At 34.0% G+C, this 13,078-nt stretch overlaps 1 protein-coding gene across 1 annotated transcript in view; it reads right to left on the bottom strand.

The window, feature by feature from the left end:
- DCC (DCC netrin 1 receptor) overlaps window positions 1–13,078 on the bottom strand; it is a 977,719-nt gene that overhangs the window by 163,376 nt on the left and 801,265 nt on the right. Inside the window, exons 13-14 of the mRNA XM_004683911.1 lie at window positions 9,911–10,052; window positions 589–699 (exon numbers count right to left, since the gene is read on the bottom strand). Of these exons, the coding sequence (XP_004683968.1) occupies window positions 589–699; window positions 9,911–10,052 (253 nt within the window). The remainder of the gene's footprint in view (window positions 1–588; window positions 700–9,910; window positions 10,053–13,078) is intronic.

Below are 13,078 nucleotides of genomic sequence, written 5' to 3'. Positions count from 1 at the left end.
CATGATCTCATTAGCAATTTCTCTGAAATTTATTTTGTTACTTAGTCATGATGTTTTATTTTGAGAACTATTTTCCATCTGGTAATATTGAGGATTTTACTTATATTATTGACATGTGATTGAAACCTCATCTACAGATGTCTGAAGACAAATAGCATTTAAGCAAATAAGGCAGAATGTCCTTCATAGCAATATAAAAAGCCAAGTGTCAAACACAAAAAAATTGCATATTGCTGTTTTGTAGAAGCATGAATAAAGGTCCTGAGAAGCTATATAAAGTACTTCTACTTCATGATTTTCAGACATTAGATAAATTCCTATGAAGTATGTATGTTTACAGTCAACTTCTAAAAAAGAAAAACTCAAATATCTAAAAAAGAAATTGTTTGGGTCATCATTAATGCACAACTGATTTATATTTCTATAACTTTCAATCAAGGTTTTGCTTGTTTTTGTATCTAGAGATACGGAGATACAGCAGCAAAAAGCACACTTAATTTTTTAGTGTAACAACTTATTTTAAGGGACCCTTTGAAGTTGTAATAAAAAAGGAAAATTCAGAATGATAGTACTTAGGAAAGATATTACCATCTAGATCGTTCTCTGGGGTCTCCGCTGTGTACCAGTTGGAAGGTGGTCCAGTGCCGTTGACTGTCATGGCTGACACTTGAAAACTGTACTGACTTCCTTTTTCCAGTCCTATGAAAGAGTTTTCCAAAGGGAAAAATGTTACTTAGTAGCATGTATTCCTAGTTGGGTTTCAAAGACTTTAGAAAAATTTTAAGAATAGTAGGTATGTTTTACGTTTGTCACTACTGTGATGATTATTATTTTGGCCAAAAGAAAAGACATAGTACATGAACAAATTATTTCATGTATTCTCATGCATTTTTTCCAGTTTATAAAAATATACCCATGAAAATAGCCTCAGGGTAAATGAAGAATATAAAATATGAACAAGAAAATAATCAAAAAATAGCAAGGATCATTTTTCCATATAGTCCAGGAGAGGCTTTCCTATAAATCAAGAATAGTCAATCTAAAAATTTATGTCTCCATTATTTATTCAAGGTCAGTGATTATGTTTTCTTTGGACCAAAGAAGAATCCAAAGTCACTGCACTTTAGCAGAAAATACAAGGGTCTTTGGTCTCTAGAAACCAACATAAAACATAGTTTGTTTTGCACTATTTCAACACTAGTGCATGAAGGAAGTATACTTCTATGGTAACTGGAACATAGAATATAGTGCAGTTATCACTACAAGGCTTACTTTGGAGTACGAGTATACTAGAGAATCCCTGTGGATTACCAGTGCTGCATGTACACATTTTTATGCAAATATCTTCTCTTTTAGCTAAATCTCAAGGTAATTAATTCACATTACACATTATTGTAAAACAAATGACACTTGCCAAAAGACTACATGACTTTTTTGAGATGTTGACTCAGCTTAAATTGATAAACGCTTAACACCTGAAGGAGTTGAACTGAACAACCCAATAGAGAACAAATATCTTTTTTTTTCCCATTAACCTGAAATGGACACATATTTGGTGCCAAGAAAATTCATTAAACAAACAAACAAAAAAAACTACTGGAGAAATGATACTTCTATCATGTACAAGGTTATAATAGTTGTAGATATTTGCATAGGAAAATATGCGAATATTGGAACTATTAGTTATTCCTAACTTTTTACCAAAAGATTGTGTTTTAAGTAATGACTAAAATGTTAATATCAAGTGTTAATATCAAAGAGCAATTATCTTCCATAGATGGTATTATTAGCGAGATAATTTGATAAACTTGTCCACACAGTGGTATCTATAACACAAAGTGCTGTGTTATTAAGAAGCTTCTAATTTTATAAAATAGACTGAAAGCCATTTGAAGACAGAATGAGAATGGTGTCAGTTCTGTTGCTATTTTTGTTGTATTGGTTTTTTTTACTGATATCCATATATATATATATATATATATATATATATATCCTACTACGTTTCTCACACATACAAAAGAGCATGCACAAAATAACTCTTGAAAGGTTCACTAAAATAGTGTGTAACACAATGGAAATACCGAGTTAAAATACAACATTCAATATCAGCAAGGAGTTAGTGGGTATTTTTGAGTATAGGATCTTTTGTCATACTTCAGGTGGGCTTGTCATTTTGTATAAGATGACATTTCACATGCACTGTTGCTGATTATTTAATAACAATGTAATCAGAGGGATTACAAAGCTCTTCCAGAAAATTAAAAGAAAAAAAAAAAAAACTAATAGGTAGAGAACCATGGAGAGAAATACTTACCTACTCATTGCAACTCGTGACTTTCATAATAGTGTCAAATGAAATAGTTCCAGTTCATCAAGAATATACCCTCGCATTAAGTAGACATATAATTTCATTTTTTCTTGATAAGGATGAATAATTTTTTTTCAATAATTATCTCCAACAACTGATTTGAAATGCCTTCTCTGATGGTCAACTTTTCCCCTAGTTATTCAAACACTAACATAGCTGTGAAGGCATTTTGTAATTGTGAATAATGTCCATATTTAGCTTTTAAGTAGGAGATATTATCCTAGATAATATGGGTGGCCAGATTTAATCAGTGAAATGACATAAGAGCACAGCTGAGTCTTCCCTGAAGAAGACACTTGTTGAAAACAACTTCACTGGGTAGTTCAAGCCTTCCTTTCCTGATGGCCTGTTCTGTGGATTTGGGAATTGTCTATGCAGTCCTAACAATCAAGTAAGTCAATTCCTTGCAATTAACCTTTGTATATATTTCACTGGTTCTGTTTTGTTTTTGAACCCTGACACACCATAGTATTATATGCACTATTTTGACAAAGACATCTTTTCAGATGTTCTATTCATCTTCCAGTAAGCGATTTTTTGTCTGCTGAATCTATCAATATCAATAGAAGTTACTTCACACTTCTTACAACAAATGTAAAAATTCCTCCTTAACTTTGCCAATTTTTTGTATATTTTGAATTCAGTTTATATATTTTAAATTTCAATCATTCATTCAGTGTCGAGTCAAACAAAAACTTATTAACTTGAAATTAACATTATAAATTAGTTTAGAGACCATCTTTAAGTGTTTCTCCAATGGAGTCTTCCCTAATGGACCCAGGTGACTTATCAGAATATTCCTGCAGCCATTAAAAATATGGGCTCTACATTACTCACTCTGTCACATCCATAGTGAAGTTCTAACACCTTATGTACTTAGTGCCTTAGATCATTATGAAAAGCCTGTCAACTTTTTTTAAAGTAGCATATTTTAAACTAAATACCTTTTATTTTTCATTTTATCCTAGAATGTAACTGTGAAATCTCACTAGGAACACCTAAAAATTCTAAATTAAGTATAAACTCTTAAAATAGATATAGAATCCCAATATTGAAAGATTTTAATTAATAGTTGTAAGTTGGCCTATCTGGTGCTACTTAGCAGTACATCTACCAGAACTGTCCCAGTAAAAATGTCCTAAGGGGTAACGGGTTAAAGCACCACATTATGAAGCTCTCCGAAGCCACTGCAAAACAAGTTCCATCCCTGGCCAGGGAGCTGACCCACAGAGCGCAACAGACCTCTCCTGACCCACCCGCTGCTCCCCTCAGCAGTGTACTTTGTCAATCTGCTTGTTCTGGTCCCCACTCTGTCTCTGGTGAGTATTCTCACTTACCACACCTCTAGCTTGTACCCCAGTTCTGTATGCATAAATAAAGAAATCTTTTTTAAAAAAACGCCCTAAGGGTGTGAATCTATTCCAATGTAAACACTTTGTAGGAAAATTCTTATGTAGATTGTCTGGAACCTGTGTTACCAAAACATTATCCACAGATGAAACCTAATTTTATATAGTGGTATAAAAATTAAATTTTCTCTTTGAAAATATCTATCCAAATTTCATGATTTTAAATTGGGTGCCTTCTATCCCAAACTTGTATCAGCAGAATTAAATCTCTGAACTACTCCTATGGTTAGATAAGCTTATGATGCAGGGATAGCCAGGCCATTTGGGTTTTCAGAGAGGCAGCTTGGATTGTACACTCAAAATTCTAGACTGCAGCTGTTTTTACTTGTCTCTGCCAGGGGGAAAGAACTGGGCAAGTTGTAGAACTACTGAAAACTCTTTCAATCCTAATTTCCCACATAAAGTAATTAGGTAGTAATACCTGCTTTTCCATCTTTGAGTGCTCTCCTGAGAATCACATCACAAACTGCTTTTACAAAAATATATCAAAACTCATTAGCCTACTGATTTTCATTTTAATTAGGAACAATTTTCTGAATTTTAATATGAGACGTATTATAAATTCATCATGACTTTAATATAATAAAGTAAAACAGCATTATGTACGTTAAGTTTTACTTTAGTCCACTGGGCTAGTTGTGTATTTTCAATCTGATTCTAAGAATATTACTCTAAAAGATATACAGTGTAGGTAGCAGCTCTTTTCTTACCTGGAAAAAAAAACCAAGAGTTTTTTGGCTGAAAGCGGAATGTTTCCATCTTTCTATCCCTTGTTGTGCAAGCAGGTACAGGATAGATTCACTGTGAATTCAGGCAGATGGATAAACGAGAGTCCCGGAGAGTCTCGGATCGTTTAGAGGGTTGATGGCGCCTTAATGCTCGCCCAGAGAACCAGAGCACACGGGGACACCAGGCAGCCTGGCCATGTGAGGAGCCAGGGACCAGCACGTTGGGGTGGGGGGCAGGCAGGAGAGTGAGCGCGCCTTCGCGGGCCGCTATGATTCTTTAAGCTCTTTCCCTTGGGGCTCTGGCTTTCCATCTGGCCTCCCCGTGGTCTCCCTGCTGTTTCTCAGGCACTCATCCTTATAGCCCCTCCCTTCTAGGGCCAGGTGAGCACATTTGCACATGCGCACACACGCAAGCTCAGGGGTCCAGCATCAGGCACACAGTGCCACACCCATGAGCTTTCTTTGTTAATGAGATCCACTCACAGGAGATGACCACAGAGGCCAATCACAGAGGCCAATCACATAGAAAGCCCGATTAACTTGTTTTACCTTACACCCTAGTGTAAATGCCTTCAGGCTCTGTAATTCTTCTGCTCCTAATGTCAAAGTTGGTGCATTATTCAACCAGTATACTTTCCCTTTGCACTTCTAATGTTAACATTGTGATAAAAATGCTGTGCCATCATTTCAATTTTTCAGCCGATAAAATAGCTAGGTTAGCATTATCTTTATTCTATATTGACCATGAAACACATAAACATTCTTAAATTCAATTCCAAACAAACTTCTCTAAAGAGCACTCAAAATTAAAAAACAAACAACAAAAAAATCACTTTTAAATTTAGTCAACATGGGCTTCACAATAAAACTGATAACTGGGATTTGAAATCCTTGTTAAAACTTTGAGTTACTTTGTTATGGCTGATGTCTCATTAGCCTGGTTAAAAAAAAAAAAAAAAAAAAAAAGCTTAAGTCCCTACACCTGAACCACCCAAATTCAGCATTCTGCCATTTCCAATTTCCTAAAAGTCAAATCAATATACCTAATGTATCTTTCAGTATTGAAACTAGAGAAAACTTATCTATCTTAAAGTGCTGCAGGTTCATAAAGAAAACCAGTTACTTCAGCTTGTACTTCTGCTTACTACAGTGAGTGAGTCACTAAATCTCTCCTGGAGGAAAGCTGCAGGCAATCTAAATGTGTATACAGTTCTTCTTGAGTCCTTGATGGAAGACAGCCCCGCAATATCTGGAATGCAATAGGCATGGTTGATGCTGAGTCAGACAGCAGGAAAAGGAAAGCAGAGTCCTCCCAAAACTTGCTGTAGTGTTTTAAGAGTGTGAGATTCTTCTATTTCTTTTGTTCAAATTTAAATTGGATTCAGTGTGCTTTTTTTTTTTTTTCAGTAAATATCAGGAACAGTTACAAATATAACTGCTCAGATCATGTTTGCATTCACAAATTAATTTTATAACTACTGAAATGAAAAAGGAACAGTGCAAATGAAAACTGCAAATTCAAGTCCACCTTAGCAGTGGGAGTACTGTGGTAACCAGCATCTAAAGAGGTGTAACCCTCTGTCTTTGAGTCATACACAATTATGTAAACCAACATCACGCCAATGAAAACAACAAAGAAATATTATTGAAAAAATTCTGCTTTGAATTCTAGTGTCTTACAAATCTATAAAGATTGGAATGCACTTTTATGTTATTGTAATAACAATTGATCTCACTTCTTTGTTTTTTGCCAGAATAATATAAAGGAGAGTAGTGATGATTTGTATCATATTGACTAGAAGTTTTAATTGTTACAGATTTTAGATGAATACAATATCACAGATTTTAGATGGAGAAAATATAGGACTGAGTTATTTATTTTTGAATAAAGTTTATTAAAGGATATAAATCAAAATGATTGTCCTTGAGAGGAAAAATATTGAAAATAGTCTGTAGTGAGTTCAATAATGTCTCCCCCAAACTTTATATAACTGAAATATCAGCATGTGACCTTAATTAGAAATAGGGTGTTAAAAGATATAATTAGTTTAGGATCTCAAGATGAAACCAGCCTGGGGTGTAGTAAGTCTATAACCAATGAACTGCGCCCTTATAAGAAGCGAGGATACAGAGACACGTAGAAGAGGATAGAAAGTGGAGGTGCAGATCAGAAGAGTGTTGCATCTAAAACGCAGGGAATGTCAGAGGCTATCAGCCACCACCAGATGTTATTAGGAGTCAGGCATGGGATGGAGTCTAGCTCAGAGCCCGTAGAACCAACTGTGCAGAACTTGATTTTGGATATCTGGACTCCTGCAATATGTATCTTATGTTTTAAACCACCACATATATGGCATTTATTATGGAAGCTTTTGGACTCATTAGGATGATGTTTGCTAGCAGAAAACATAGTATTTGCTGCTCTGTATGGCTACTTTAAAAAAAGTTCTTACTTTCTGAGAGAGAAAATTCTCAACATTGTATATTTAAGGTCTGAGTTTAGCTTAATAACACTGAGTTGAATTTTAAGTTACATCTGCCCAAAAAAAATAAATACTAAATCATTCCCACCAGAAGTGAAAATGTGCAATGTGACTATTATTTTTCACTGATTTTCTGACCAGTCTCTTCTTAACTTAGTAATGGGCAGAAAATTGTTAGTGATTGGCATTAGAGTCTTGACATTTTATGCCATTTTTTTCACTTTACATATACAACTGAAGATATACATTTTTATTGTTACAAAAGTAACAATCCCTATTAATATTTTGGTATTTATATTATAAATATTTTCTTACATGAATTTATATTTTTGGGTTTATAAATATGGACTTGTATACAAAACTGATTAAAAACTGAATTATTCACTTAATATGTTTTAAATATTTAACATGTAATTTAACATTTTTACATTACAATATTTTTAATATCTGTTTCATAGTCTCCTACAATATAACTGTCTGAATTTTCTAGGTAACTACCTATTGCATTGTCTTTTTTATTATTTGCTATTAAAGTAACAATTAAAGTAATGCATTTATAGTTTAAAAATTGCAAAACATATGGCTGCAGAACTGGAATAAGTCTGAGAGGTTGGAAGCCTGAAGTATATACCTTTGCAAAAGCATATATGTACACATACACACCCATGTATAAAAACACCCATATACATACACATCCATGTATATAGTTGTACATAAAAATACACACTTATTTATATGAAAAAAACATATATATACATATTGCTCACCAGAAAGATTATAGAATTTTTTTTGGTCCCACAAGCATTATGTAACAGTGTATTTTTCTCAGTGCTTTCCAGAGAAGGGTATCATTGTTTTTATCTCTATTACTTTAATCAAAGGAAAATGGCAACTCACTTTTGGTTTAATATACATTTCTCAACTAATGAGACTGAACATTTTATCATGCTTACTGGCCATTTATATTTCTGTAAATTAAACATCTAATCCATAGTCTTCCCATCAGAAGTCTCATCCTTTAATTAATTAATCTATAAAAAGAAGTTTGTACTTTTAATCTTTCATTTAAGAAGACAATCCAGTGATTAAAAATGTTTCAGGGCTTCAAATGTTTATATTAAAATGCAAGACCTAAATTAAATTATTCTTAAGAGTCTCTTTTTCTAGTCTATTACTAAGTCTCAGGAATTTCATTAACCATTTCTCAGCAAGATTTTCAATTTTGGTGATTTCTTTCAAAGTACAATACAAGTTGTACTAAATATCCAAGTGATCACTTCAACTTAAACTATTTTTATCTCTTTCCATTATTTCATCAGAAAAAAAAAGACTTAGAATGTTGTCTTTTGTTAAACTTTTAGAATGATATGTCTGAGAGCCATAATTTCCACTTAGTTTCAACAATACCTGCCTAAGAGATTTAGTCCTGATATAAAAAAGTAATTTTATTTTTGTAATCTATCTTAGGAGTACTCATCATAATGCAAAACTTTCATAGATGTAAAAGGCAAAATACTTAAGGAAATCAAACAGCCTGAATCAAGTATTACATAACAGTCAGAGCAGGTTAACATGTGCATGTGTGTATATACATATACATTTTAAATTTTATGAAATATCTAGATTTTAATGCAAATGCATTTTATGACTAATTATACATTTAATAATATTATACAGATTATAAAGTGTGCCTATAATGATTTCAAATAGATATTTATTGAGTACTTACATATAGAAAGAAAAATAAGGTTCTTTTTTCATTTGTAGTTTCATTTTATAGCTTATTGTGAACTATCTAAGTTTTAGTTTGCATTACTACACTGGACCTAGTTTAAGTGCTAGCCCAGGTATTTTCTACTTTACCCACCACCCCAGGTAATGAGCAGTACTACCTGCTTTCTTCCCAAATTTCTGGTAACAGCTCCTCTTTGGGGTAGGAAACATGGGGAAGTACTGCTAGCCTAGATCAAACCAACATCATGTAATGTGGTGACTGACAGTGAGAAACTCCTTCCTGCATACTGATGGGTAGTTCTGGCTTCCTAGGCTGCTGCATAGAGGTACAGAATAGTAATAATTTATTAACGGGATTTGACAAATGAAAGGGAAGAGAAACAGTTCATAATTCTTATCCAGTCACTCACTGTAAGACACATCTTGTCTTTCAGGAGACAGTACAAGAGGTAAAGCAAGCTCTGTTCTATATACGTGATCAGCTCAATAATCCCCCATTATTTGATTTCTTTTTCACTGGCCCATTTGCCTTTCTTTCTTACTGTTGTTTTCAGGAACTTACACCACCAAAGACATCACTTTGAATGCCTGCTTGGGCTGTTTACAAAGAAGGTGGACTAACTTGAATTAAAGGTCCCTATTATTCTTTTATTAAATTAACAAAATGCTCCACTGCCTGGAAACCACATCTGGATTTCACAGAAAAATTTGACCTACTCTGAATTCCACCAGTATCGCCCAAATGTGAATCTAAATTTATGGAAAGCAGAATAATCTCTGTATTCTCCTGTCTACTGTTCTGCCTACTTTCTAACCCAAAGTCAGCCCTAGAGATTGAGGGTGGAATCAATCTGACTTAAAGTTGTGACCATTTTAGTAGATGACTTTTAAAAGGTGTTAGGTAAAAGAAGTTGGAAGTTATTAGACAACAAAGCATTATGGTGAATCAGTGATGCTAAACCATGATAAAAAGCATGTGATATGTTTATTAAGATGATGACCCAGAAGTAAAATTGTAGTAGGACATAACTGAGAATATCAGGTAAATAATATATATGAAGAGCATTCTTGTTCAGACTGATGTCATCTATCAAGAAAAAGATAAACAAATGTTTCCTTGAAGTAATAGTAAATGTTATTTCTTATCATTTACAACACTTCACAGGACTATGTCATGTTAACACTGACCTGTGAACAGGTACCAGAGATTATTTGGTTCCAAGGTTTCCATTTCACCCCTTCGGGTTGTCTTTCTATGCCGAATTTTATAGCCAGTAATAAATCCATTTTGTGTTCCCGATGGAGGAGGCAACCAGCTTACTTTGATACTCTGAAAAATAATAAATGTCAATAAAACACTGGAGAAAAGAAAGACAAGTTAGGGTCAAAGAGAAGATTCTAACTTAAACTGTGAATAAAACAGAGAGGCGTGAAGTGTTAGCGATTGTCCCTGAGAAGAAATTTAAATCCATTCCTATAATCTGCCAGTATTTCTATTTACCTGATTTTTATAAAAATACATAGTTTACTTGATTAATCACATGAATTCTTGCCTACATTTGCAGATTCCCCCAATTTGACAGTAAAATATTCTAAAGGGTATAAACTCATAAGGAAATAAAAATGCAGTTTTAGAGTGGATGAGACATGCTAACAAATAAGTAGGTGGTATAAATTGGAAGTAAGTATGGAAACTGGTTCAGTGGAGAAAGAACTACTCTAAATATTTCTTAAAAGCTACTCATGAAAAACAAGGTGACTTATATGAAAACAATTCAGGGAAGACTGGAAATTGTTGTTTCCTAAAGATGATTGGAAGGTCACACTGAGGAATGGTGGAGAAACAGAGATGGAGTGAATGTCCTCACTACATCAGGAAAAAACAGTCTACTAACCTGAATGCACAGTTTAAAGAGAGCAGGTAGAGGAGAGAATAAAGATGAGGGCAAAAGTCATTAAGTCAAAGACATGACACTCAGGTTTTCTTCCTTCAACTGATACTAGAGCAATAGAGGCAGGCAAAGTGATAGATATCCATTCTATAGGGGAATTGTTTGGGCCTAGAGGAAACATCTCAATCCCTAGCCAAGGTCCTGACTGTGAGGTCACTTACTAATCCCCACTCATGTACTAGAATTTGTACTGTAACATCAGTTTTTTTTTTTTTTTTTTAGTATTTCATTGCTATGTGAACTGAGAATTTAAGACCACCAGACGTAAAACAAAAGTCTTTAGCAAAAAAAGAAAAAGGAAGAAACACATAAGAACCTTATGACACTTGAAGGAAACCACGTTAATGCAAGCATTCACAACCAGGAAAGTAACATAGAAATAATGAACTGTATTTCAGAGTTTTCAACAATTTGTTGTCTATGGTGATCACACACAGTTGATTTTGTGATGGGAAGCCCACGAGGACTACAACTAAGATGTAAAAAATGCACAAATGATGTAGATATAAATTATATTATTTTTAAAAAGCCACAAGGAAAAAAAATTGGTTGCACAAATTAAATATCAATAGAAGGTACATTAAAAGAAATCCACAATTTAAAGGGGAGGTGCCTATGACGGTGGCAGAGGAAACTGATTGTGTATAGAGTGAAGGAGAATTTGGGGGGTGATGGAAATATTGCACAGCTGTATTTTATGTTTCAGGAATATTGCACAGCTGTATTTTATGCTTCAGGTGGAGGCAATTGTACTTGTTAAGGGTTAAATAATCCACCTGCAAACCCTTCCCCAGTTCACATGCTGAAGCCCTCTTCAACAGTACCTCAGAGTGTGACTATTGGGAGACAGGATCTTTAAAGCAGACATCAAGTTTTGATTGTTCACTAGGACTGATACCCTTGCAATAAGAGACAGTGAAGAAACAGAAACACAGAGAGAAAGAACATGTAAAGGTAGTGGAAGAAAATCATGTACAACCCATGGAGAGAGGCCACAGAAGAAACAAATCTATACATATTCTGACCTCGGACTTACAGCCTCCAGGGGAAAAAAAAAAAATCCCTTTTGTTTTTGTGCCCAATCTATGGAATTTGTAATGGCAGTCCTAGAAAATTAATATGCTCATGTATATTAGTAGATGCTTACTATTAATACATTTTCTACTTTAACCAAGAAGGAGGAAAAGGAAAAAGAGAAGCAAAATTAGGAGGAGAAAAGGATGAAGATTAAGGATGGGAAATGGGGATGGACACATGTAAGAGTGCTGATTTTCCACAGTAAATAAAATCAATACATGAGATCAAAACTGGTGAATGAGGGAATTATGGGACAGCTACGGGAGTACAGTGCTGAGAAACAAAGTAAATCCCAAGAAAATTATTACTGCTAAAAGTAGTAAACATGGGTTTGTGAAGGGAATAGGAACAGTTTGGGGTGAGACAGAGAAGTCTGTTGGCTTTTGTTATAAGCATGTTGTTACTATTTTTAGTTTTAAAAATATAATGTGTGTATAGTACTTTGATGAGTGGAGAAAAGAAATAAATGGTGCTGGGTGTTTAATAAATGGTGTTGGGAAAATTGGACAGTCACTTGCAAGAGAATGAAACTAGAATACTGTATTATACTATGCACAAAAATTAACCCTAAGTAGATGGAAAAAAAAAACTTGGATATAAGACACAAAACCATAAAATATGTAGAAGAAAACACAAACATTTGGCAAAATAATTTCAGTAATATCTTTGTGGATTTGTCTCCAAATAGCAAGATAAATAAAGTAAAATATAAACAATTGGGGCTCTATCAATCAACAAATATTCTACACAGCAAAGTAAACTATCATTAAAATAAAAAGGAACCCCTACTGAATGGGAGAAAATATTTGCTCATCACACATCTGACAAGGACTGATATTCAAGATCTACAAAGAACTCACACCACTTATTTAGTTTTTGGATATCAGCACAAAATTGTTCTTTTGAGATAGCAGAAATAAATGACTATTTGAAAGAAGCCAAACAAAAAGTCAAGAAATGTATTTCTGAGCCCCCTGTCCATGACCCCAGGGTCACAATGACATCCCTTCTGTCCTGTGGCAACGTAATTGAAGCAAAACAGTACTTTCGGAGGAGACAGAAGTGAGACTCTTCTTCCAGATTTTTGCAGATCTACAAATTAGCTGTCACTCTACAAATCATTGAGTTTTTTTTTTTTTTGTGAAAGAATTTTAAAAAAGTATCTAAAGTCATGGTTAGTGGCTTTTCTTGCATTTTAACAATTTCCAAGAACATGCCAGCATACAATTTCCAAGAACATGCCAGCATATGCACTGTCAACACTTGTAGTTGTTATGCTCCGGACATTACCGTCAATACTGAAGTCACAAATTCTGAAATACTGCTT

Source organism: Condylura cristata, unplaced genomic scaffold (genome assembly GCF_000260355.1).
Source record: "Condylura cristata isolate star-nosed mole 26May11 unplaced genomic scaffold, ConCri1.0 scaffold00016, whole genome shotgun sequence".
NCBI lineage: Eukaryota > Metazoa > Chordata > Mammalia > Eulipotyphla > Talpidae > Condylura > Condylura cristata.
This window is presented reverse-complemented; position numbering and strand designations above follow the sequence as displayed.